The following is a 27,211-nucleotide window of genomic DNA, read 5'->3' on the forward strand; positions in this document are numbered from 1 at the left end:
TCTACAAAATTTTTTTAAGAGGGGTCTTACAGGTGATAGAGATAACAATAGTGAAAACAGGGATAGCAATATATTTCCTGTCAATTAAAAAATACACTTCCGTTTAAAAAAACAATTTATTTATTTTATTACAAATACTTGGTTAAAATCTTGGAAATAATTATTATAAATTATATTTTTTTTATAGATAAATAACGGAATAAGTTATTCACTTTCTAAAGAACAATTTAAAATATAAATTATATTTCGTGTCATGAAGAGGTAACACTATAATTAATATATATTTATTAATATAAATTATAATATTTATACATTAAAAATGTCTGCCCGCCACTGCCAGACGCCAGCAAAGAGTATAGTAACCACATAGTAACTATGTATAAGGAAGACGCCAGTATATTTTCAGTTAAGTTTTGAATGTTCTTGACTTAGTTCTTGACAATGTCTAAAATTAGTTTTGAATTTTGATTTTTCCTGCATTAATACGTTGAGTCGAGCATTCTGTTCCTCCGTTGTAGTGTTTTGGTGAAGTCAAGTAGTTATTAATTTGTGAGATATAGACTCTAGTTCTGAGAAAGTGACTCTAACTGTTTTTGTTGTTCTGAAATGGGTTCCAACAGAGAAAACACAAGAACGTGTTGCAAGTGTGGATCTTCAAGTGCCAAAGATCCCAATATTACATTAAGTATATCGCTTTCCTAACCCTGGCCCTAGAAATGGCTTACGGTAAGTACCTTCCCGCTGTAATGAATATTTCAGTCTGGGCTTAATTAATATAAGTACCTGCATTTCGTTCCGGTTCCTTTCTAGAAATTGATTTACAGTTGTATGAAATATTTCTATGAAGATATGACTAACAACACATTAAACGAACCAAGCTTATTGAACTATTCTCTACTAACATGCTGTTATTGACTTTTCAGTTGTGAATTATGGTCCAAGTATTGTTTTCCCAATGAAGCCTGGGCTTCTCCAAACTTCCAAAGGAAACTACATTCCCAACTCAAAATGTTGTGCAGTAAACATTTAAAACTGCAGTACCTGATGTAGAAACTGAAGAGGTAGGTTGTTTTTATAGTCATTTAATCCATTATACTTGTAACTATAGATTATAATAGAATGTAATCATTTCCTCGTCAAATATGTCAAACATTTAAACAACACTTTCAGTCTGGATAAGTTGAAAATCATGTTATAGCCTTAGCTGTGATTTCCAGTAAATGAAAGTATGTATAAAAAAGAATTAGTACCTGCCTTCTTGTCATATAATTATGTTATATTCTTTTTGTAATCCATATCATGCACACAAATATCTAAAAGATATTAATAAGTATATTAATATCTTCTAAATATTTGTGTAATTTAATATGAAAAACAGTATGTAGATAAAGCATTAGATAAATAAATGTTGTGTGGTTTTATGAAACCACGCTAAAAGTGAAACTGTTCGAACGGTTCCGAACACTGCTTTGTGTAGCGCATGTCGCGTGACGGTCGGCTGCCGAGTAGGTATACCTACTCGGCAGCCGCGATACACGCGACATGCGCTACACAGACCAAAAAGTTTGAGACGATGTAATAAAAGTTTCACTTTAAAAATGATTCTTGTTCTGATAAAAAAGATTTAATATTAATTTTTTTTTGATTACCATTAGATTCCGGGTTTGATACCTTAGTTGGCAGAAGTGTTTAAGGCTTCTCTCAAAACAAAAAAAACACAACAGCCAAAACTTTTAGTGTATGTGTAAAAAGCACATATCATGCAGACTTCAAGTAATTAGAACATGAGCAGTTTAATTATATTTTTTTTTCTTAATTTCAGACTTCTACAGTTTCTAGCCACAATGTCTCTGATACAAATGATATTTTTCTGCATATTGCTGGCACATCTAAAATGGGTGTTTCTGTTATGGAATCTCACTTGGATATCCCAAATCCTCCTTGTGCACAAAATAAGCTTGAAGTATGTCAAGGAACTTCCCAAAAGAAATGCACTTCCAAAATGAAAGAACAACTATTAAAAATGAAGAGAAAAATTAACAAAATTTATAGACTTCAGAAAAGCATAAAGCATTTAAAAAATGAGACATTTTTAAATGTTTTGAGGAAAAATGAGACAGTCACAGAAATTCTGCAAACAAAAGTAACTCCCACTTTTGCCTTATTACTCCAAGGAGAACTGCAGAATTTTAAAAGAGATCGATCGAGATCTAGGGGTCGTCGTTGGAATTTGGACGAGAAAATAATTGCACTGGGGCTGTACAAAAAGTCCCCAACTTGTTACAAATTATTAAGAAGAATGATTTGCCTGCCTGCTCCTAGTTCACTCAAGTCATTGTTAAATAAATTTCAAATGAATGCTGGGCCAAATAAACAAATTTTGCAAATTTTGAAAAAATATTCCAAATCCTTGCTGCCATCTGAGAGGGAATTCACTCTTTTATGGGATGAGATGTCCATCAGGAAACATTTGTGGTACAACCCAAAGGAAGATGTAATTGAAGGCTTCCAAAATCATGGAACGCAAGGGAGATTTTCACAGGTGGCTTCTCACGCCCTTGTTTTTATGGTGGAGGGCATCCGAAAAAAAGTTAAACAGCCAGTGGCATATTATTTATCATGTGGCTCTGTGACAGCAGATAGATTGTCTGTATTGATAAAAGAGGTAAGCATTCATTTAAACTTTAAAGCTATAACATAAGTAATATTGTTATAAAAGTTAGTTTATTGGTCCCAGGTGTGATTCCCAGGGTGAGTGGTGTTATTGTGTTTTCCTATTCGAAAATTAATAGTAACAGAAAGGATTCTGGATATGTCCCCGGTTAATGGCAATAGGCTCACCACTATAGTATTTATCTTTCATGCAAATTTACATAATAGATTAAAGTGTTTAAATTGTTTCAGGTTTTAAGCTCTTGTTTTGAAGCCGGTTTGAACATTTGTGTGTCTGTTTGTGACATGGATGGAGTGAACAAGAGAGCTCTCTGTCTCTTGGGAGCAACTGCAGAGCATCCTATAATTAAAGTGGGTGAACATTAGATTGTCAGTATATTTGACACACCACACTTGCTTAAGTGTTTTAGAAATTTGTATTTAAAATCCATACTAATATTATAAATGCGAAAGTAACTCTGTCTGTCTGTCTGTTACTCAATCACGCCTTAACTACTGAACCAATTTGCATGAAATTTGGTATAGAGATATATTGATACCCGAGAAAGGACATAGGCTACTTTTTACCCCGGGACATAGGATAGGTTTTATCCCGGAAATCCCTCGGGAACAGGAACTATGCGGGTTTTCCTTTGAAAACGCGGGCGAAGCCGCGGTCGGAAATCTAGTACAATATAAAATACATGACTGATATAACATCTGAAAACAGACAAGGAATAGTTTGGAAAATCCAAAAGTGCACGCCTCATAATTTTTTTTTAATAAATATTTATTAATTATTATTTTTGTTTATTTAATAACAATTAAACCACATCGAATCAGACCCTGAAAAATGAAAGGGTTCTATTCCTGAGCATACTCAAGCGTAAGAGAAAAAAAAGACTCGATTAGTAAAGTATTTCGGTCGCTATCGTGTTAACAAGAAAAAGGATCCGCACATACAGACACACGGACGTCCAAGACAGAACTTTTTTAAACTGTTTTTTAACTAGTTTAAATAACAAAAATGACATCAAAAATATCATGAACGTTAAAAATAGTGTTTTTTCTTAATATGTGTGTGTATGTATTATCTTACAAGTGCAATGTATGATACATAAAGACATTTTAAGTTTGAAAAATCAGATGTTTTGCGCGAAGTGACAGTAGTACCCACCTCAACGCTTCGCTTATGAGGCGTGCAATACATGACTGATATAACATCTGAAAACAGACAAGGAATTGGTAAGTTATTTATTTGTTAGCAGATAATAATAGAACCTAGAGCTAGAATAACCTTGTTTGACATGATAAATACATATCAAACATTTTACCACATTACATACATTATGTAGGAAAGTGGATGGTCTTTTGCTTACCTATATCTAAAAGCAAAGTACTAGATAATGTTAAGTAACATTTCCTATATACTTCATTAGCAAAAACTGCAAGTAAATAAACGAAATAAACAATATGTATAATAATGAATATTTTCAGGAATCGCCAAATGGAGCCACATCAAACTGTTTTATGAATTGGATAATAGTACTTAATCCAAATTTTGTGTTTGCACCTTCTTTGAGAGAAGAACATCTCAACCCAAACTCAAAACAAAAAATGAAGGTGAAACTTGCTGCACAAGTTTTGGTCCACTCTGTAGCAGCTGGAATATATTAAAAAATAGCCACGGGTAAGAAAATACATTAAATTTTTTGCTTAGTTTGTACATACTATTTGGCTTATGGAGGTATGAAATGATATTTTTCTCTGATCATGCCTGATGACACATAATTACTTGTTACTTCTATCTATTTGTATAGAATAGCTATGACCAGTTACTGTACAAGCCTTTACTAACATACCAATGACTAATAGTTTCATAATATTGAAATGATGACAACATAATTGGAATGAATACGTGTTTGGAGTAGGAATTGTTTTAAAAAGGAACATAATGGAAAATATGACATATTATTGTGTTAGTTATACATACATACTTCTATATTTTTATTCTAAATTTGGATATGTGAATTTTCAGGGGACATGCCGAGTGACGCTACTCCAACAGCTAATTTAATAGCAAAAATGGACATGCTGTTTGACAGCGTAAACGCAAATACGCTAGATCTAAGAAGAGGCAAAAAGTTTTCAACGAATATAAAAGAAAGTACAGAACACATAGCATTATTTCGAGAGATGAAAATAATTTTTAAAAATTAAAAAAAAAATTAGTTTTCCTTCAATGTAGAAATCAACCACCTTCTAAAGAAGGCTGGATATGGACCCTTAATGGGTTAGAATTAGTTTGGCATTAAGGCGATTAACACACGGCACCGCGCACCGCGGCGGTTGGCAGTGAATCCCTACGAGGAACGGACCATTCGACCGCGCGGTCGAGCGGTGTATGTGTGTTTGGTATCAACGGATTTAATAGAAGCCAATGCAACTTGAGAACCGCTTTACCGCCAACCGCGGCGGGACGCGGCACCGTGTGTTAATCGCCTATATGTTAACAAAACATAAATCTATTAAAAGCCTCTCGACAAGACGAATACAGCAGGATCCATTAGAAAATTTATTTGGCTGCATAAGAGCAAACTGTGGATCAATCATTAATCCCACAGCAAGCCAATTTGTTGCGGGATTAAAAACTGCTGTACTCAGTAATAGATATAATAATAAATATATATATTTATTAGTCCATGGTAATATGGGAACTATGGGAAGTGGGAATTGTGAAATTGACGAAAATGAAGCAATATTAGGCAACTTCAAGGATTTGCTAAAACCAGCCACAGACATATCAGCTACAAACTCAAACATATTTTTTAATTTATTAAATGATCATGAAATTTATTCTTCCATTGAGGGAAATACTGAAGAAACCAATTGCGAAATGCAAGCTTGTGCATATGTCTGTGGCTTTATTGTAAAAAATTATAAGAACAATTGTCATGAATGCAAAAAAATATTTGTTTCTTATACACAAGAGGAAGTGCACAATTTTATTGAGTTCAAAAACTATGAAACACTTAAAAAGTCACTCATATATGCCTCGAAGGACTTGATAGATTTTGTTGAGAAAAGTGCAACAATAATGAATAATTTCCTTGAGACAGAGGCATACAAAGAGGACATTAAAAAAAAATTATAAGTATATTAAAAAGTACTGTAAATTGTGACTTCCTCCAAAGCTGCTCATTGCACATAAATGAGAACATAGAATATTTAATAAACAGTATTTTTTATATATGTGTCAAAAGATATTGTGTACTTAGAAACAGATCTTTTGCTAAAGAGGCTGCTGCGTCCAGTCTTAAAAGTAAAATGAATATTATTTTACATAGATAAAATTAGTGTGCCTGACTCTAGCAGGAAGAATTGTTGTAGACTGATTTGAATATAGTAAAAAATTAGAGCACTATCTTCTGTAAATATGCGCGAAATTAATTTGTAACCATTTCGGAAATAAATTTAACTACCAATGCTGCTGGAGTGATGCTGTTCCACAGGAAGATTTTTAAACGAGCGTAATGTCTTTCAGAAAATAGCTTATTTTTGTATGTACAAAAAAGTGCGCGAAAAATGAAATTTGGGCGGCTTACGGTTTTAGAGTTATGAAGTTTCCCGCTGGGGTAATTTGCTGAAACAGTTGAATATGCTACCTTGGCATACACATAGATAAGTAGCTCTGAATTTGTGACATAATATTTTCGCGCACTTTTCTGTACAAAAAAAGCTATATTCTGATATACATTACATACTCCTCCGATCGCTCGTTTAAAAATCTCCCCACTGGAACAGCGTTACTCCAGCAAAATTGCTCTTTTTTTTATTTCGCGTACATAACAGAAGATAGTGCTCTAATCCTACAAATCCCAATCCTACTAATAATATTAGAAGTGCGAAAGTTTGATGTGATAGATGTATGTGTATTGTGTAGGTGAGTAAGTTTACTCTGTCATGCAAATACTACTTAACCGATTACAATGAAATTTAGCACACATATAGAGGGTAACTTGGATTAACACACAGGATAGGTTTTATCCCAGAAATTACATGGGAACGGGAACTGGTTTTTCTTTGAAAACGCGGGCGAAACCGCGGGTGGAAAGCTAGTAATATATAAATGCGAATGTTTGTGAGGATGGATGAATGTTTGTTATTCTATCTCGTAAAAGCTACGGAACCCATTTCAATAATATTTGATATATAGGTAGTTGAAGACCCAGAATACGAAAGGCTACTTTTTTTCCCGGAAATCCCACAGGAACGGGTACTAGTTTTTCCATACTCAAATCAGTCCAGAACAACTTTTCCTGTTAGTCACGTCACTACATAGTATAAAAATGTATGCTTATGGCTTTGATGCGGTTTTGGAAATAAATCTTTAATAAACATTTTATATTTTTTATTGAACCCTGTGTTTTTCGATGGAGATTTTCTTTGAAGTTGTGGACCGCTGATTTTGTTAGATACCAGATTTCTATTGCATATAAATATAATTTAATTAAATTTTCAGCATACATAAACTTCAAGGAACTCTTCGAAAAATACGTGTTTCCAATTTTGAACCTTTTTAACAAGCAAATATTATATTATCTACCTACATAATTTATATAGGTATAGCTACAGCCACACCAAAAATTCGAATTTCCCGCGCTTGCTTTTTTTAAATATTATATGTAGGTATATACCTAAACAGGTTTAATAACGAAAGATAAAAGGTTCGAAGCTTTAACAAGGGAGAGAAATAAGTACATACAATATTTAAAGATATGAAATTAATGCAACTGTTGCTAGTCAACATGCACAAGACGATACTGGGCACAAATAGTAATTAAGATTTAAGATATAATATTGTTTATAATAAATAAGTTTTAATGACCTCTCAACTTATTTTAGTTATCAGTTGCAAGTTGCAAGTTGCATTGGACGTGTGTTACTAAAATGAAAGTAATAGTGTTAGGGGCTGGCATTAATGGGAATATATGCGCATTAAAAATTAAAGAGAGGTATCCAGATTTGGATGTAAGTTTTTCCGACATTCTTAAGAATAAAGAAAATATTCAAATATTAAATAATATGAAAATAATGCCGCCCTACGCAATTCATTTAATAATATAAAGATTGTTTTTGGTTTTTTGATATTATTAAAATAATAGCTTTCTGCCCACGCTTCCACGCGCGTAGTTCTCGTTCTCGCGTAATTTCCGGTATTAAACCTATGCTATGTCCTTTGAGTCCTTTTAATCTCAAGCTATCTTTGTACCTACCAAATTCATCCAAATTGGTTCTGTGCTTGAAGTGTTAAGAAGAGACAGACAGACAGAGTTAATTTCGCTATTATAGTATACTAGCGACCCGCCCCGGCTTCGCACGGGTGCAATGCTGATACTAAATACACTACAGAAAAACTGTGAACGTTGTATATAAAAACATAGCGTCCCGCTCCGGCTTCGCACGGGTAAAATGGATAGCCGGGCGGCCGGCCTGTAGCGCTGCAAACGCTACGTCCCGCAATTTTTAAATCTGTAATATCTTCGAAAATATTCACTTAAATCATACGGTGTAAAGGGCCATATAGATCTATATTAAATGAACAATGTATTCAAGGTATTTAATTGGTTAAGGATTAATGCTGTATTGGTTAAAATCGCATCGAAAATTAGCCATTATTTGTCGAAAAAAGTAAATGACAAAAAAAAGTTATTGTGGGTTATCCATAAGAGATAGACATATACCATCGCGGACTTTTCTGTAGACCTTTTCAATGTGTATAATACTTAGATAGATAGATAGATAATTCTTTATTGCACACACACAAGATTTACAATAAACACAGAGAAAGACAAATAGATGCAAGTATGTACAAATGGCGGCCTTATCGCTAGGCAGCGATCTCTTCCAGACTACCATTAACATTAACAGGAAAACACATTTAAAGGAGGTGGGTGAGCAAAAATTATTGCGTTGGGAAAAATAAATTTTATCACGTATAATTGCATAAAGCATGCATAATATAAAATAAGAATATAATAAATACGATAATACATATTATATACCTAAAATAAATAATAATGAATAACTTAATACAGCGTAAGAGGAGAAAAGAAAGAATAGGACAACAGTAATGAAATGGAGGAAGGATCAAGAGAGTGATAGATAGTGTGCCTTGAGGAGATTTTTGAAACTGCCCAAAGTTTGAGCTTGTCGAACTACTAGAGGGAGTTCGTTCCATAGCTTAACAGCGCGAACTGCAAAAGAATTGCTATAGAATTTGCTGTTCGCGACTGGGACACGTAAAAGCAGAGATTTTGATAAGCGAGGGAACGGAGAAACAGAGAAAGTGAAATTATCCTTGAGATAGTGAGGAGCTTTAGGATCGAAGAGGATGGAGAAAAGAAGATGAAGGATGTGGGAATGACGTCGGAGGCGGATGGGAAGCCAGTTGAGTTTCTTGCGGTAGTCAGACACGTGGTCAAACTTGCGCAGGCCAAAAATGAAACGAATGCAAAAATTTTGCAAGCGCTCAAGTCTATTCAACTGGACTTCCGAAAGGTCAAGAAAGGATGTGTCAGCGTAGTCAAGGTGGGACAGGAGAAGGGAGTGAGCTAGCATTATTTTTGTTGGGATAGGTAGCAAGTTGCGCAGGCGCCGAAGTGAGCCAGCAGAAGCATACATCCTCCTACTCACTTCCTTGAGATGGAGATCCCACGAAAGAGTTTGGTCAATGAAAATACCTAGGTTTTTGACGTGAGAGCTGTATTTAATTTGTGTTCCGCCCAACGAAACTACTGGAAGAGTTGCCCAGTCAATCCTTGACAAGAATGACGGACTCCCGATGACGATCGTTTGGGTTTTGGACGGATTAAGTACTAAGCCGTAATTCTTGCTCCAGTTAACGATCGTGGATAAGTCATCGTTCATCTTGCTGATTGCATTAGGCAAGCCTTCCAGAGTTGCTTGCGTGTAGATCTGGACATCGTCGGCATACATGTGGTAGAGAGAAGTTAAAGATTGGGTTAGAGTATTAATAAAAATAGCAAAGAGGAGTGGAGACAAGACGCATCCTTGTGGCACGCCGGCATTGATATTGCGCCAAGACGAGGAAACGTCATCGAGCAAGATTCGCTGCCGGCGCCCATACAAATAACTATGGAACCAATCACACGCTGAAGGCGACAAATTAAGAGAGCGTAGCAAACTCAACAATAAATCGAAATCCACAGAGCCAAAGGCGTTACTGAAATCGAGTAACGTGAGTACTATGAGTTGCTTATTGTCCATGCCGTGTCTAATGTCGTCGGTGATTTTGGTGAGAGCAGTAGTCGTCCCATGACCAGGACGGAAACCGGATTGGAGAGGATTCAATAAATTATGACTGTTAAGGAAAATGCTGAATTGTTGATGGACTAGTTTTTCAAGGACTTTCGAAAGGAACGGTAAAATGGAAATTGGTCGAAAATCGCTATGGGATAAGGGTTTTGACTTTTTGGGCAGAGGGATGACTTGGGCACTTTTCCAGGCAACGGGAAAGGTGCCCGAGGAAATGGAGAAGTTAAAAATATGAGTAATGGTAGGGATAATGAGGTCAAGGATAGGGATGATCATGTTACGACTGATGCCATCACTACCGACTGCATTAGACGATACCGACATAATGCTCTTCTTAACAACACCCTCAGCGAATGGGCTCAGAAGGAACGGGGGAAAATCAGGAATTGGTAAAGAAGAAAGATTCTGAAGAGAATGTAATTTTGTGTTAATGTCCATAGCTGGAGAAGAATCAGTAAAGTGTTGATTGAGTTGCTCAATATTTAGGTTATCAGGGAGGGGATCACTACGTTTATTACCAACTCCTATGGATTGTAAGAATTTCCAAATTTTACTGGGGTCGCCGTTCTCGACAGATGAGTGAATATGGCGTCTTTGTGCATCTCTACAACATGTATTACAACGATTCCGGATCCTCACGTACTTTTCCTTGTTCGAATCGCTATTGTTCGACTTATATTTGGCTTTGGCTTTTGCTTTTAGATTTAATAGCGACTTGAGATCGTCTGTGAGCCAGGGAGCCGGTAAGTGTTTGAGTTTGACAGGTTTGAGAGGTGCGTGACGGTCGTAAAGCTGTGTAAGAAGCGAATTAAATAACTCAATTTTCGAATCAACGTTATCAGCAGAAAGAATAACAGACCAGTCGACTCTGCCAGCATCGCGGAGAAGACTCTCGCTATCTATCCCAGCAAAACTGCGTCGCATCACGGATTTAGGCTTAGGTTTGGGAGGGCGTACATTAAAGGAGAGGAAGATAAGGTCGTGGTGGGAGAATGCGCTAGCATCACATTGACCATACTTCAGGACTAGGTTAGGAGAGGAAACGAAAGATAAATCGAGAAGTGAAGGGGAGCAGTTAGGCAAGAAGTGAGTGGGTTTTGAGGAAAGAAGGTGTAAGTTGTAGGATTCGGTAATAGAGAGAAGAGTCTTGGCACGGGAATCATTTTTTAGAAGGCATGTATTAAAATCCCCCATAATAATCGTATGCTCGTAGATAGGAACGGATTTTTCCAGGATGGATTCAAAGAAATGGAAATAATTGATAGAAAGGGAGGGACTATAAAACACCCCCAAGAGGAGTTTGGTATGACCTAAGGAGACTTCAATTATAAGATGTTCGGCTGCATCTGGAGGAGGGGGCTGCGGCGACAAACTAATGATTTTGAAGGAAAGGTGAGAACGTAAATAGATTGCTACGCCACCACCACCTCTGCCAGTACGATCATTCCGTATTAAATGAAATCCAGGAAGGGAATAATTGGAGGAAGGAAGACAGGGTTTGAACCAAGACTCGGAAATAAGGATAGCATGTGCGTTAATGGATTCGAAAGAAGAAAGGAAATCTGGATAGTGTGCAGGTAAACTTTGGGCATTGATGTGGATAGCGTTGAAGGATCTTTGGCTGGAAGGGAAACACGAGGATAGGACATGGTTTAGAGGAACGAATGAGGAACTGTGAAAGCTATCCTCACTATCACAATCGCTGGACGAGAGAGACAGGTAATTGGGGTCGCTAGACGAGCTGTCGTTAGACATTATGAATAATTTATATAATTAAACAAAGAGTGGTATAAATATGATATTGAATAAAAAATGAAGAGAATATTAGATTCTATAAATATTATATACTTATCGACAAAAAAATAAAAAATAAAATAAAATCTGGAAATAATTAAAAGATAATACTAGACTGAATGAAGAAGAAAAAATATATATAATAGGAGTAAATATATATATGTGTATTTATAAATATAAGTGTTATTTAAAACGCTAATTTTTACTACACCCCCAGCCTTAGATCATTAAGTAATGGATGGAGCACGCTGGCAAATGTTCTAACTAAACTTTCTGCCGGTTTTGGTGCGGGGAGGGTAACTCACACTTTGAAACACAATCACACATTCACAAAAATAATTTGTGTCTTTACAAACTCAAACTATTACAAAATGGACAGACTAGCATGTTTTTGCACACATACATCGATTACACAGAAAAATCTCTATACATATACGTAATAATACAATCGCTCTAAAGGGATGTAACCATATCGATATTACAAAAATAATAATTTTGTTGAAATTAGAAATAACATTAATATTATATTCATAAAAAATACTACACAGGTCATTTGTAACGTTTTCATCATTATTATATGCATACGAAAAAACAATAAAACGCCATTTTATTTGTATTTGAATATGTATTTATTCAACACATCACATATTATATTCAATAAAATAAATATCGGTCCAGAAATTTTTATTATTTCTGTACCGAGGTGTCCATTCTGATTTTCTCCCACAGCATTCAATCCACCTTAGCCTTAAAGCAGGATTTTTTGTAAATCTGAAATATACGCAATATTCGTACATACATATAAATAAAGTAGCTGCTCCGCGCGGTTTCACCCCCGTGGCTCCACTCCTGTTGGTCGTAGCGTGATGATATATACCTTCCTCGATAAATGGGCTATCTAACACCGAAAGAATTTTTCAAATCGGACCAGTAGTTCCCGAGAATAGCGCGTTCAAACAAACAAACAAACAAACAAACTCTTCAGCTTTATAATATTAGTATAGATTACATAATAGAAAAGGTTACAAGATTAACATTACAAAAAAAACGGCTAAATGCGAGTCGGACTCGCGCACGAAGGGTTCCGTACCATTAAAATGTTCTGCCAGTTAAAAGTAACCGAGCGTAAATTTTAATAATTATATACAAGACTTACAAAATAAACATTATACTCCTTTTTATGCAGTTGTGTAAAATTTTAATATAATAAAGATTAATTCTCATCTCATTTCAAATTATACTTAGAAAAATATTTTTTTATCGACGTTCAAATTAAAAGCAGTCCGTCACTAAGAAAGTCGTAAAAATTAACGACCTTTTAAGCGACGAGTTTTTAAATTCAACTCTATCACTAAGTTCATAAAGATTAAATTTGAATTTCTCTTCAAGATAGTCTCGCTACATCACTTTATAGTCTCGTGGGGAGGGCGGTTCAATATCGCGTTCTAAATTCAACTTTATCGCTTAGTTCATAAAGATTAAATTTGTATATTTTCTCTTCAAGATAGTCTCGCTACATCACTTTATAGTCTCGTGGGGAGTGCGGTTCAATATCGCGTTCTAAATTCAACTTTATCGCTTAGTTAATAAAGATTAAATTTGTATATTTTCTTTCCATGATAGTTTCGTGAGGCCGCATCAATGATCGAGTACACACATGACTCGATTATTTGTCTTGATCATATCGCTAAACGATACATCGACGATTATTAGAAATTGCATTTAATTAGAAATGTACGTTAAAAAAATAAAAAAATATACACAAATGAAAGGTTATTCCATCTTTTTTAATATTCGACATGTTTGAATTGCTTCTGCAAGACTTGACAGTGCAAAACGGCATTTTTAGCGGAGCACTCGCAGACGTCCTTTCGATGTTTTACGAATACGCAGAGTGTTCGTAATCGATTACGCAAGTAGTTTTTATGAAAGCATAAGATTTTTCGATTCGAATAATCTTATACCTCGGCAAAAGGGGAAACGCCTGCGTGTGTTATCCATTACTTAATGATCTAAGCCCCCAGCAAATACAAAACAATACAGGATTATGCAAAATTACAATAAAATGACATGAGACGAAACGACACTTAAATGACAGCTGACACATGGTATTGACATGTGCGACAATTGACAAATGTCATTAATTCAAAATGTAAATAAAATTTAAAACCAACACGAAAAAGAAATATAACAATCACAATATAAGCACAAAAGAGGGTAATAACAGGTAATTAAACATACAGGACGAGATTACGTGAGAAAAGAGAGCATAAGACACAACATTAGAGGTGAAATTTGTTTGCAAAGGATATACAGTATATGAATATGAAAGTTTATGAATTTACTTATGCTTATTTGCTAATCTTTTAGGTCTAGTTACGCCTTTGGATTGATTATTTGTTACGGACGATAAGGGATCACTGGAACTTAACTGCACATCATCCACTCGCGCGCACGGAATAGTGTCTAAATCCCGTAAGCAGGTTGCTTGGTACTTATCTCCGTCGGGACCGATAATGAAGACGTTACCATCCTTAGTCCAACATTTGGCGAGACCAAATTTCTTCCGGGCGACCATGAAGGTTTCGTGTCGCGATTTTGTTAGAAATTCAGAGAGAGTGATACCGCTGCTTTTGAACTTGGTTTTAGAGAACCAAACAGCATTCTTTACTGCAATGTCCCTGAATTTAACCAACAGAGGACGAGGTTTGCCAGAATCAGTACTCACATGCCCCATTCGGTGACAGCGACTGATGGAGTCAACATTGAGATTCATCGACTGGAGCTTGCTAGACAAAGTCGCTAAAACAACAGCTTTAGTGTCTTCTTTGTTTTCTTCCTTGACTCCATGTAATAGAAGGATCTTACGACGAGACCGCATTTCCTGAATATCATGAAGCTTGAACAACATCTCAACTTCACTCTGTAGGATTTTAAGTGAAGACATTATAAAGTTTTGGAAGAGAGCAAACTCAGTAGATATATTTGAGGAGGCCGGAGTGGTGTTTGACTGCAATTGCTTTTGAAACTCGGCCATCCTGGTGTTAAAGTTCTCTGTCAGCTGTTCAATATTGTCTCTTAAGTTCTCCATCTTAAATGTGATCAGTGTTGGTGGTTTTGCAATTAAAAAGGGAAACTATATAAGGATTTTATGCTGGTAGGTGTATTAGCTTAGAAACTCATAGAATTATACTTGGAAAGTGTATTAAATTATTTTTAAAACTTTTTAAAACTAATACTTAGTACATTATTTTGATAAAACTCGTAGGGTTCAGCCTGCGTTTGTTATTTAGGCGGAAAAAATGTAATTTTTTACGACATCACATTAGAAACCTCAAAAATAACAGTACTTCTCCACTATTTAATGGATGTTATTATACATATAAACCTTCCTCTTGAATCACTCTATCTATTAAAAAAACCGCATCAAAATCCGTTGCGTAGTTTCAAAGATTTAAGCGTACAAAGGGACATAGGGACAGGGAAAGCGACTTTGTTTTATACGATGTAGTGAAGTATCTAAAGATAATTATATTTCCGAAAAATTACATCAATGGCTCTTACCTTTAGATTTATAGATACAATTTTCGGTTATTGGCGTTATAGGATCATATTTTTTTCATACTTTTTCTATGATTTCTGTTTAGTTGTTTGAAATGGACCCGACTTAAATTATTATTACTATTAAGAATTAAAATGTTCACAGTATCGCATACCATAATTATTATTGTTAAAAACGAATGTCATTGCATCCCTATATTTTATGAAATTGTTATTGATTATGAATTTCAGGTAACGATATTAGGAGCACAATTTTCACCAAATACAACGGGCGATGGATCCGGCGGTCTGTGGTACCCCTACCTCTGTGGAAACACTCCGACACATTTAATAAGGTGATAATTTCAGAAATCTTTCTATAACTTCATCAATAAAAACGGATCCATGATCCATCCATCACTTTCACCCTTAGCTTATCTGACAACTGTACGGACTACTTTTTTTTCGTATAGAGCAGGCGGAAGTGTGAGCAATTAGTTGCATATCATCATCAATAATCATCATATTATCATCAGAATCTGTTCAGCAGTTATGGCATGAAAGAGTAACAAACCATATATTCTTACAAAATTTCGCGTTTATGGTCTGTAGTTTAATAATAATAATGTAGAGGTAGGTATTATTATATTACATTTCGTAAATTTTCCACTGCCTTTATCTACGACTAGCGGTCCGCCCCGGCTTCGCCCGTGGTACATATTTCGCAATAAAAGGTAGCCTATGTTCTTTCTCAGGGTCTAAAGATTATCTGTGCCAAATTTCATCAAAATCGGTCCAGTACTTTATGAGCCTATTCATAACAATCAAACAAACAATTAGTTTTCCTCTTTATAATATTAGTGTAGATAGGTGTAACAAAGTTCCATTTCGTTATTGTTATGGCTCTGAATTAAAAACACCGTACTTTGAATATAAACAAAATGTTTAAATCGATACTCTTATCTATTACATACATAATAATGTGTGTCCTCGTTGTTTTTAGTACCTACACTGAGCAAACATATTTTTATCAATTAGGGATAATTTACTGTACATATTTGTATTTACAGCAAATGGGGTATGGAAACATACGAATTATTCCAAAAATTGTGGTCTGAAGGTGGCTACGGTATTACGTTGCAACCCGTTTTCATATTTTATAGAAGCACACCGACTGATGAACCGGAATGGACAAAAAAAGTATATGGATACAGGAAACTTAATAAACAACATATAGACTATTATAACCAATTGTATTCTTCCAATTTCGTGTAAGTCCTTAAATAAGAGCATGTTATTAAAACCCTGTATTTAGACTTCTATAGACATAAATAAATGTAAATACGAAAATTCTTAATTAGTTCTTAAATAACGTAATAAAAACCGTAATTATTCTAACTTCATAAGTAATTTTTCGAATTTCAAACCACTTGGAATACACAAGTAACATGTTAAATTTAAAACAATTCTCGTTTTTAGATCTGGCAACACATTCACAACCTTTGTTGTCAATCCTTCAACGTTTTTATTTCGGCTAGAGCAACGCTTGAGAGATTTAAATGTTACGAGGATTCAAGGAAGCGTGAATTCATTGCAGGATCCAAGATTAGATAAATACGATGTTGTGATAAATTGTACTGGTTTAGGGGCGAGGGAAATAGTCCCCGATCATAGGGTTATCCCCGTACGAGGTCAAATTGTTAAGGTAAGTTTTGACGTATGCGTACGTTATATTTAAATAAAAGTGTGTAACGAGCACACGGGTCAGAAGTGAAACTTCTTTGGCAAGATTCAAAGATACCAAAATCGTCGCCTTCCTCCATGACGTGACGGTATTGCCGTGACGCGACCTGGAAATTTCACTTCAAAAATCATAGTTATTTACGCTAATTTAGAGCGTCAATGTCATGTGTTTCAAAAATATAAATTACAAACAAAAGACCTCGTTTTTAATATTAATTTATAATACAGGTTGAAGCACCATGGAACTTTCAAACAATAATGGACAAAGATTCGGGGCATTACATCATACCGAAGTATGTACATTTAATTGAATCAATAAATTCTGTTAATCAATTATTATTATATCTGTGTCACAGGCTAATAAGAATAAATTAATAGTCGAATTTTTAGTTTCCATAATAATAATTAATAGTTTAAAAAACCTAAAAATCACGCTTTTTATAGAAAACCGAACTAAAAAATAGAAAATTTTTATCAAATTAGTGTATTGTCATCGGTCCTCAATAAATCTACAAAGTTTGAACGAAATCTGGCCGTTTAAAGTGGGTCAAAATCGCGCCCAAAGAAGTCGGTTACAAACATACAAACATACAGGTGAAGCTAATATAAAGCGTGTAAAAATAATATTTTTCTTGTTTTTTTTTAGCGATTCATTTTGCGTGTTGGGCGGAACCGGACAAAAGGGTAGTTTTAATACAAATGTAAATCAAGACGATACAGATTTTATTTTAAGAGGTTGTCATACTGTGTTGCCATGTCTACAGGTATATCTGTTTGTTTTTTTGGTTATATTTAAACACACATACTATCTTAAAATAATAATATTAATATATAAACTAAATAGTTAAATACTAATACATACTTGGATTGTAATAATTAATCCACTCTAATGAAATTTGCAATACATAATTTATACAGAAGGAGTTGCTATCACATTTCATTATTTCAATTTCAAAACTCACCTATGCCCATTTTAGTTTGACATATTTAGAATCCGTTCGATATTTTTTTCTTTTTAACAAGTAAACTAAATTTTGTTACAGAATGCGAATATATTAAAATACTTTGTGGGCTTGCGACCGGGCAGAGACGAAATTCGATTAGAGGCTGAAGAAATTAACGGAAAACTGTACATTCATAATTACGGTCACGGTAAGATGAAAAGAAAAGCTTTAAAATTATGGAGGAATGAAGGGAAGGAGACATATGAGAACGAACGAGATATACGACGCTCTCGTTGATATTATTTTGCAAGCTCCAAAAGATGTCCTGCCACAGACAGAATAATTACTAGTAGCTTGCCCCAGATAATATAATACTATGTAATATGGTGTTGACAGCTTTTCATATGATGTAGCCCACAAGGAAAGTTCTATTTCCTTGCTCTGACATCGGTACTACACTATTTTTAACACGAGTTAGAGTCAATCGTCTCAAACTCATTTTTTTTTTGTTACATTGATTGGTTTTAATTGATAAGTTTATTCATATTTTTTTAATAAGATAAACAATATTTATTTGTTACATTGATTGGTTTTAATTTATAATTAATAATAAGAGGCAGAATATCTACAAAGTGTATGACTCACTAGCCGCCCCGCGCCGCCGCGCTTGTCGCACAGACTTTGTTCGTGGTGCCCTCTCTAGTAATAATACCTCAATGTCTAGAATAGATTTTTTTTACAGGTGGCAGCGGATTTACTCTGTTCTGGGGATGTGGTAATGATGTTTTACAACTATTCGAGAACCATTCAAAAGTGATGATGAATAAAAGCAAGCTTTAAATAACATGAGCCTGAACTTTATACGTAACTTTTTATAACTTTAATAAATATTTAAAGTTGATATTGTTTGTTGTTTTCTATAACCATGTGTATGTTTAAGAAATTTATAAATCGCATATTATTATATTAATTGTTAATTCTTGAGTTAATAAAAAGTCACTCTAATAATCCAAGAAATTACTTTCCAATAGAAACTGTTAACTTTGAGTTTGTGAATTTTTTCTAAGAATTTACACAATATTTCACCATTCAGTACTTTGAAAAGACTTAGAGTATAGAGATGAATAAAAAAATACAAAAAACATGATATTTTTTATTTATAAAAACATTTTACAAAAAACATTAATTATTGCTTTTTTATATTCATAATGGGCTCCTTATATATAAGTATCCGGTGCCCTAAAAATATGCGTAAAGAATAACAAAATATAACTCTGGTAAAATCTATGCCACTAAAAATGTAATTACTAAGTGCAGTAATCTCTTTCCCACACTTGTTATTAAAGACTTGCTCTCTCGCTCGCAACTTTATTCTCTACTTTTAAAGTTATGAGGCTTTGGTTCTAACACTTTTGTATAGTGTCATAGAGATCTGTTCTACGTTGTACTCTGATCGGGATTTGGCTCCTGACCTCTTCTACTACAGCTAAATCTGTAAAATAAAGAACATATAAATAAATTGATGAACATACACAAACAGATCATTTCCTACTATAATTAAAGATATCACTGAATCACAAATATCAGAAATCACTGGTATGAAAAAAATGGACCCTAATCTCACATAGTTTCTCTGTGTTGAGATTTCATACTTTACATATAAAGTGTTATTTTAAATATTCATTCATAATTAAATTAAAAAAAAATTAAGACCCGTATTTTTTCTCTCGTTTTGTACCTAATCAAATGAACTATAAGGAAAAAGGTCTGGTCCACTTAACCATATTGAAAAAAACCGGCCAAGTGCGAGTCGGGCTCGCGCACAAAGGGTTCCGTAGCAGCAAATATAATAAATTACAGTTAAATCAACCTATCTCAAAAACTATAAGAGATACTTTGATCAAACCAAAAATCGTTGAAAGAGTTAATTAGCATGCATCACCTCTATTTTTTTTAGAATTTTATACCCCGTAGTTATAAAAATAGAGGGGGGGGGACATACTTTTTACGACTTTGAGAGCTGATATCTCAAAAACCGTTCACTTTAAGAAAAATGTTTTTTAGAAAACTTTATATCATTTTAAAAGACCTTTCCATTGATACCCCACACGGGTATGTACATCGAAAAAAAAAATTTCATCCCTCAGTTACATGTATGGGGGGCCCCACCCCCAATTCTTTTTTTTACTATTTAGTGTCATATTTTTGTAGCGGTTCATACAACACATATTCCCATCAAATTTCATCACTGTAGTACTTATAGTTTCCGAGTAAATCGGCTGTGACAGACGGACAGACGGACAGACGGACAGACGGACATGACGAAACTATAAGGGTTCCGTTTTTGCCATTTTGGCTACGGAACCCTAAAAACAAACAAAACTGACAAATCATGTAGCGCGTACAAAAGGTCCTTCGAGCCGGATCCTCTAAGTCCACTTACACATCGCTACACGCATCAATAAGTAATTTGTATTCTACACGCGTACTGCCTCATGCACGCCACGCCACGTGCCCCACTGCCCCGATCAAGCTTAATCTATTAGTCTAAGATACGAACATAGGTCGACCTTCACCGGCGTGAAATTGGTAAAATTGGTCTTATTCTATTATCACGCCGGTGAAGGTCGGCCTATGTTCGGATAATAGACCATATTCAGTTTACTTACCGACGTCGCGCACCAGCATGCCCTCTGCCTCATCAAGTGCCCCCCGCACATTGCCCCACGGGTCCACGAGCAGCGAGTGCCCCACGCCACGTGCCCCACTGCCCCGATCAATCTATTCAGTTTACTAACCGACGTCGCGGACCAACATGCCCTCTGCCTCATCAAGTGCCCCCCGCACATTGCCCCATGGGTCCACGAGCAGCGAGTGCCCCCACGCCACGTGCCCCACTGCCCCGATCAATCTATTCAGTTTACTAACCGACGTCGCGGACCAGCATGCCCTCTGCCTCATCAAGTGCCCCACGCACATTGCCCCACGGGTCCACGAGCAGCGAGTGCCCCCAGGCCACGTACCCCGCGCCCGTGTCCCGCGCGGGGCCCACGAGCGCGACCCACAGCTGCTGGTCCGTGGCCCGAGCTCGCCCCAGTAACTCCCAGTGCTTAGGACCCGTTGTCATGTTGAACGCGCCCGGGTATATTAACAGCGAACAGCCTGTCAAGTATTGAGGAGAATTTTATTTATTTATTTATTTAAATTCTTTATTTAACACACTCAAAAAAGAATAAACACAAAGAAAAACAAGAAAATCATAACATGTTAAATAGCGATCTCTGCCAGGCAACCTTTGGATAGGATTTGTCATATAAATTAAAATTAGATAGGTGGTGTAATTTTACTGTGTAATGGTACGGGAGCTAGTAACGTTTTAAAAAAAGTCATTTTAGTATAGTTGGGTTTTTGATATACTGTTTCTCTTGCTATTTCGGTTAGAGTCCGGGCTGTCTAGCTGGCGGTAGTGGTTGCGTTTATTAGTGCGCGCAGGTAAATATCCTTAATTTAAAGTCATTTATTAACGCGTAATTTTTAATCTTTTGCCTTTAGATAGATCCATCAGACATAAATTTTTTATTGCAAGACGTTTTTTTCGTTGTTAAATAGGTGCCATACGCAATTTTTTATTTCAAAATAATTAAAATGTCATCGGAATAAGTGAAATTACATCAACATGTAAACAAAAAATAACATCTCAATTAAAATTAAAAAATGATTGAACTAGCACGTAGCAGCACTCAGAAAACATAGTCAGATCAAACTTTAGTATCACAACACTGTTTCACAGATCTTTTGTAACAAATTATATATTGCTTTTCATAAATAACTTACCCTGTTTAGCCATAAGGTGAGCCATCTCTGGGAACCTGAGATCATAGCAGATACCGATCCCTATCTTCACTCCGTTATACTCGAAGGTCGTCAACTGACTTCCAGGGCTGAGGACATCCGATTCTTTAAATGCTATCTTGTTGGGTATATCTATGTCGAATAAATGTAACTGTGGACAATTGATAAAAGTCACAATTTATAAGAATTAAGTGATAGCTTTCTTGGGCAACAATAATTTTTGAATTTGATCTGTCAACAAATTGAATTATGTACATAGTATAAAACAAAGTTGCTATCCGCTGTCTGTATCTATGTATGCTTAGATCTTTACAATCACGTTACAGATTTCGATCATTTTTTTAAATAGAAGTGGTTCTGGAAGAAGAAAAATTTCTTGTATATAATTTGTCAAGTTTTAGATTATGCGTGCGAAGCCGCAAATGAATAGCAAGTTTGATTAAAATACACCACAACAATTATTATGATATAATTAAAGTACACATATTTTTAAGTAATGACCCGTTAAGTTTATGATTTATCCCATTGAGCCCCGAACGGCCCGATCGGGCCACGACACAATAGATTTTCTATTGTGTCTGTGATTCCGGGGCCTGAGTTATTAAGTATTTATTATTTTGAAGCAACAACAAGTAGTATTCTACTAGTTATCTCTCACCTTCCTATGCTGGGCCAGCAGTTTCCCAGACCCGTCCCACACAGTGCAAGTGTTGTAGAGTTTGTCCCCACACCGCTCGGGGACCGTCCCCCCGACAACGCACACGCCGGCCTCCGCGGCAGCGCGGGATAACGCGCGGCACGTTTCACCAGATGGCACTTCTTCGGCGTACTCGTCGAAGTATTCTGGGAAATAATTGAAAAAACGCTGATTTTCATGGATTGATATAACTACATAGTTTATATTTTCACGTTAAAAGATGTTTTTTCAAATTCTGCAATCTTTTATGCAAATATACAGGTGAAGCTAATAAAATAAATTATTAAAAGGTAACATGACTTTTATAATCTCAAAAAGGTTCAAATTCTTCGAAAATTATAAAAAATGATTTGTGGTACAATATAATTATAAAATGAATAAAATCACGTACTGGTTCCATATGGTGAATTGAAACATTCTGGTAAAGCAACTATGTGTGCGCCACACTCTTTCGCCTTGTGAATCTCGGTTACTGCTTTAGCTATATTTTTTGTTTTGTCAGCACCAACTGACATCTGTATCAGGGCGATCTTAAAACCTGAAACATGATACATAAAAATAAATTTAAGCAAGTTTTTGCATATTTCCTATGAGTGTTTTTTTTGTAATCTTCTGTTTCTCCGTTAAGATGTTGCTTTCAATTATGGTAGAAGAATAAATTATTTAAGACAGTTGAATATTAACAAGGAAAAATTTAATTATCATATATATAAAATTCTCGTGTCACAATGTTAGTCTGCATACTCCTCCGAAACGGGTGGACCGATTCTCATGAAATTTTCTGTGCATATCGGGTAAGTCTGAGAATCGGCCAGCATCTATTTTTCATATGTACCACGGGCGAAGCCGGGGCGGACCGCTAGTTAGGTACTCTATAAAATTATTAGCTGTCCCGGCAATCGTTGTTTTGCCTTACTCTTATCACTTAGGGGTATGAAAAATAGATGTTGGCCGTTTCTCAGAGCTACCCAATATGCACAGAAAATTTCATGAGAATCGGTCCAGCCGTTTTGGAGGAGCACGGTAACTAACATTGTGACATGGGAATTTTATATATTAGATAGTTTATTGCATACATACTACAATAAGAGTAAAATAAAATACAATCTCATAATGATATAACTTGACGTAAGTACGGTCTATTATTTTCAATGATAAGAAAATTAAAAACTTATTCAGATAAGGAAATGAGTACTTATCTTGTTTGAATTTAAAATGTTTACTTTCGTACTATTGAATAATATTATTTACTTATACCTATAACTAAAAAAAATAGCACCATATTAATGGTGAATTTGTGATTTATTGGTTACTCTTAAAATATATTTAACACTAGCTTTCCACCCGCGGCTTCGCCCGCGTTTTCAAAGAAAAACCCGCATAGTTCCCATTCCCGTGGGATTTCCGGGATAAAACCTATCCTATGTGTTATTCTGATGTATAAGCTATATTGTGGTAAAGTTTCATTCAAATCCATTCAGTAGTTTTTACGTGCATACTTCCAACTTTCGCCTTTATAATAGTAGTAAAATTATGCAATAATATGAAATGTCCAAAAAATTGTTATAAAATATCGCCAATATATTACTTGCACTGGTATGAAAATATTAAATCCTATAATTTTCTGTTTCAATAGCTGCAATTAATTAAGGGGACCAACTTTCTTCTTTTTCTACAAAGTTTTTATAGAGTAGATTTTTCAAACATGTTTCAACCATTCATAAAGAAAACATTATTTTATAGGAGCTTTTGTGCTAAGCATAGTACATAGTACATACTGCACAATGGTCAAGCAGTTTTGAAGTTAATTTCCAATTTTCAAATAGTTGGCAGCCTTACAATTAGGTAATTAAAAATCTTAAATATATATTCATATAATATTTTGAAGAACCCTTGTGTCATAACAACCAAAAGCTATAATTTATACTTTGAAGTTTCGTGGTAATGTAAAGTTTTAAATTAAAAATCAAAACCATATAAGTATTAAATACTTAGATAAAAAAAAATATAAAGGAAGATAACTACTTATATGTTTGTAAAAGAAAATATTATAGATACATATGAAGCCCTTGCCAACTAGCGGAAATAGAGACCTTGATAGTTGAAATAATAACAAATTAGTATAAGCTATATTATGAATAGTAATGTTTTACATATTTTTTAGTTTATTAGTAATATTTAAAAAAGTAAACAATATACCCTACCCTTACTGTAAAACATAGGTTTCTTAACGAAACGCGGGTGAACCGCATCAGTAGCAGTTTCACACATTTTTTACTCAAATTATCACAATTACTAATTTATTTCGGTTTTATTAAGATTACCTCTTTTCAACATATCGTGAAGCAGCAAAAAACAAATTTCAAGTAATAACTAACTTGCAACCAATTATTAAAGGATAAGTATGTCTGAGATTCACTATCTTATTTAAATATCTAATCAAAATTAACAAAATAATAAAGCCGATGTAGTGAAAGAGTGAAATAAGTTGAAATCGGAATTATTGACATGTTGATAATAATGACATTTGTTATCAGACAAGAATTTTATACAGATTAACAGAGCGACCGTAGACTGAGCCTTATACAGAGATTATAAGGGAATTATTTTAATGTCTGAATTGGTCTGAATAATCACGCTGAATATGTAATAATTTAATATCTGTTAATCTGGCATTGATATAAATTAATTATTACTATCGATGATATCATAATTTAGGGTAAACCACCCAATTATTGGCACTTTAAGCAGCTACTTCACAAAACCGGTGAAATTTGCATGTACAATTATGTTTTAATTAAGAAAAAAGCATTTATACTGGTATTCTAATCTATGGAGAACTTGATGGAGAATATTATAAAGTACTTTTCAATTTTAAATTAAATCGCTTTATTTAATATAGTGAACCTTTCAAAGAAAAACCTAAAATACCAGTTGCTGGCATAGTCAAACCTTTTATTGGCAGTGATTGTTACCTATTATTGTCACTATTCAAGACTGAAAAATATTTACTAGATCTTAAGTAGGGCTTTAAAGTGTGTACTATGACATTTTAAAGTTAATTTGTACCATTCATAAATTAACAGAAATTAATTTTGAAATAAACAAAATAAAAGACTTTGTTAAAAGAAATGTCACATTTATTTGTAGAGGAACATACCATTTCAGTTGGGACGCTTATTTTTAAATATGGTTTTAGACAAAAAAAAACCTACTTAAATAAAACATAGAACAATTTTAGCTAACGATTATCTTACATTTAATTAAATCACAGCTCTGGTTGAATGATATCATAAGTAATTTTTAAGTTTCAATTAACATTTTTATGTGCCAATAAAATGGATAAACAGATTTTAAACAGCCCAATTGTTGGCATACCACAAATAACTAAAAGTTGGTGGTTAAATTTTAAAATAATGTTTAAAAAAGGCAGTTCATACATTCAATAATAAGACAAAATGAATATGCATAAGAAAAATACAACGGAATTGCAATTTCTTTTAAGTTCATGATAGCTCTTACCTTAGTAAAAAACGAATATTTTGAATATTTTTGCCACACAAGTCCCGGCTTGTCAAACAGATGGTTGTTACGCCGCAATGTTATGATATATGAAATAAAAAACATTGTTTGCTAGTTGAGTAAAGAATGACATGCTACTTATTAATTTCTACTACAAAATTTATACTGGCTACAAAAAACTCTTAATTTTCTTAAAAAACTGGAGCATGCCAATAAATTGGTAGAGTGCCAATAATAGGGTGGTTTACCCTACCTATTTTTTATTTTTATGTAGGGTTTTTGTCATAATTACTTTTAATGAAATTGTATGCCGATTTAGTCCACAAATATTTCAGTTTCAACTTAACAAAAATTACCTAATAATTGCCTTTTGTTCGCTTTGCTGTGCAACATTTTCGTGTAGATTTCTGTCAAGATAAACTTTGCTTCAATATGTAATAAATTATTTTCATTTGTACTACGCACGTTTTGTCGCGACGTGACTTTGACTGATACTGTGGCCCTTTCTGCGATCAAATAAACTTTGTTATTTATACATTACATACGGGGAAGCACCTAAATGTGTAATATTTTTTCATTGGAATGTTCTTGGGAATCACAGTTCAAAGCTATTAAAATGTAATGTTAAGACATTTTATTTCAATTTATTATGACATCAAATATTTTTTTTTTTTTGTAAAATCGAGACTAAAAAATAATAGTACGCACAAAACTACCTTCATTAAAAAAAATCCATAAGCTAGCCTATCACATGGGAGAGGAGTTAATATATTGTAACGGACAGTAATATGTGTTCTGTGGTAACGGACGTGACGTCGCCTGTCACCTCCGTCAAGCCAAGCCGCCATGTTGACATCCCCTCCTGCCAGCCGCCATGCCACCGCCATGCCTAACAGCCAGCCACGCGGAGGGGATAAGCCTATATATTAGCTTGCCATTGCTAAACGTGGATCATTCTTGCTAGAACTTTCAAAATAAAGAAGTGTGTCGTTACGCTGCAATTTTATTTTCTCCATTGCTTCACAAATCAGAAGCGGGATGAAACGACATCGGCCACAAGTTTATCGACTTCCTGACGAATCAATGTCGGAGGAAGATGAGGGTACTTCTTCACCGCCTGCACGGAAGT

At 34.7% G+C, this 27,211-nt stretch overlaps 3 protein-coding genes across 6 annotated transcripts; 2 read left to right on the forward strand and 1 right to left on the reverse strand.

The window, feature by feature from the left end:
* The first annotated feature begins 403 nt into the window (after nt 1-403).
* On the forward strand, nt 404-19,088 carry Daao2 (D-amino acid oxidase 2). Of its 2 annotated transcripts, none has more exons than XM_089707423.1 (8): nt 404-726; nt 15,577-15,680; nt 16,395-16,595; nt 16,804-17,029; nt 17,296-17,360; nt 17,714-17,831; nt 18,111-18,219; nt 18,754-19,086. In XM_089707423.1, exons 3-8 carry the CDS (start codon nt 16,405-16,407, stop codon nt 18,849-18,851), a joined length of 807 nt encoding a protein of 268 aa, XP_089563549.1. In that variant the 5' UTR covers nt 404-726; nt 15,577-15,680; nt 16,395-16,404; the 3' UTR covers nt 18,852-19,086. The 2 variants fall into 2 exon arrangements, with proteins under 2 accessions (XP_089563549.1, XP_089563548.1); XM_089707422.1 differs by lacking the exon at nt 404-726 and adding an exon at nt 7,388-7,683 and having other exon boundaries at nt 18,754-19,088.
* On the forward strand, nt 1,031-4,960 carry LOC149479781 (uncharacterized). Its single transcript, XM_089707419.1, has 5 exons — nt 1,031-1,061; nt 1,823-2,665; nt 2,905-3,024; nt 4,150-4,342; nt 4,691-4,960. The coding sequence occupies exons 2-4, from the start codon at nt 1,895-1,897 to the stop codon at nt 4,327-4,329; spliced, it is 1,071 nt and encodes a 356-aa protein (XP_089563545.1). The 5' UTR covers nt 1,031-1,061; nt 1,823-1,894; the 3' UTR covers nt 4,330-4,342; nt 4,691-4,960.
* Nucleotides 19,089-19,148: 60 nt separating the features above from the next.
* Nucleotides 19,149-26,576, reverse strand: LOC149479782 (omega-amidase NIT2). Of its 3 annotated transcripts, none has more exons than XM_089707429.1 (6): nt 26,439-26,576; nt 22,952-23,098; nt 22,522-22,706; nt 21,846-22,014; nt 20,940-21,173; nt 19,149-19,503 (listed from the first exon to the last, which is right to left on the reverse strand). In XM_089707429.1, the coding sequence occupies exons 1-6, from the start codon at nt 26,473-26,475 to the stop codon at nt 19,415-19,417; spliced, it is 861 nt and encodes a 286-aa protein (XP_089563555.1). In that variant the 5' UTR covers nt 26,476-26,576; the 3' UTR covers nt 19,149-19,414. The 3 variants fall into 3 exon arrangements, with proteins under 3 accessions (XP_089563555.1, XP_089563556.1, XP_089563554.1); XM_089707430.1 differs by lacking the exon at nt 26,439-26,576 and adding an exon at nt 24,885-25,042; XM_089707428.1 differs by lacking the exon at nt 26,439-26,576 and adding an exon at nt 24,765-24,900.
* Between the last annotated feature and the right edge of the window lie 635 nt (nt 26,577-27,211).

Source organism: Colias philodice, chromosome 19, assembly GCF_061535455.1.
Source record: "Colias philodice isolate Cphi_HAF_F1 chromosome 19, ilColPhil1 Martin Lab GWU primary, whole genome shotgun sequence".
NCBI lineage: Eukaryota > Metazoa > Arthropoda > Insecta > Lepidoptera > Pieridae > Colias > Colias philodice.

What these genes read in the sequence shown, in the direction of transcription:
- Daao2 (XM_089707422.1), top strand. Translation starts at nt 7,603, where the DNA reads ATGAAAGTAATAGTGTTAGGGGCTGGCATTAATGGGAATATATGCGCA. An exon ending in TTGTATTCTTCCAATTTCGT is followed by an intron (nt 16,596 to 16,803) that starts GTAAGTCCTTAA and finishes TCTCGTTTTTAG; the next exon opens with ATCTGGCAACACATTCACAA. An exon ending in TACGAGGTCAAATTGTTAAG is followed by an intron (nt 17,030 to 17,295) that starts GTAAGTTTTGAC and finishes TTTATAATACAG; the next exon opens with GTTGAAGCACCATGGAACTT.
- LOC149479781 (XM_089707419.1), top strand. Translation starts at nt 1,895, where the DNA reads ATGGGTGTTTCTGTTATGGAATCTCACTTGGATATCCCAAATCCTCCT. An exon ending in TGTCTGTATTGATAAAAGAG is followed by an intron (nt 2,666 to 2,904) that starts GTAAGCATTCAT and finishes AAATTGTTTCAG; the next exon opens with GTTTTAAGCTCTTGTTTTGA. An exon ending in CAGAGCATCCTATAATTAAA is followed by an intron (nt 3,025 to 4,149) that starts GTGGGTGAACAT and finishes GAATATTTTCAG; the next exon opens with GAATCGCCAAATGGAGCCAC.
- LOC149479782 (XM_089707428.1), bottom strand. Translation starts at nt 24,831, where the DNA reads ATGTGTGAAACTGCTACTGATGCGGTTCACCCGCGTTTCGTTAAGAAA. An exon ending in TGCTGGCCCAGCATAGGAAG is followed by an intron (nt 22,015 to 22,521) that starts GTGAGAGATAAC and finishes AATTGTCCACAG; the next exon opens with TTACATTTATTCGACATAGA. An exon ending in CATGCTGGTCCGCGACGTCG is followed by an intron (nt 19,504 to 20,939) that starts GTTAGTAAACTG and finishes TTTATTTTACAG; the next exon opens with ATTTAGCTGTAGTAGAAGAG.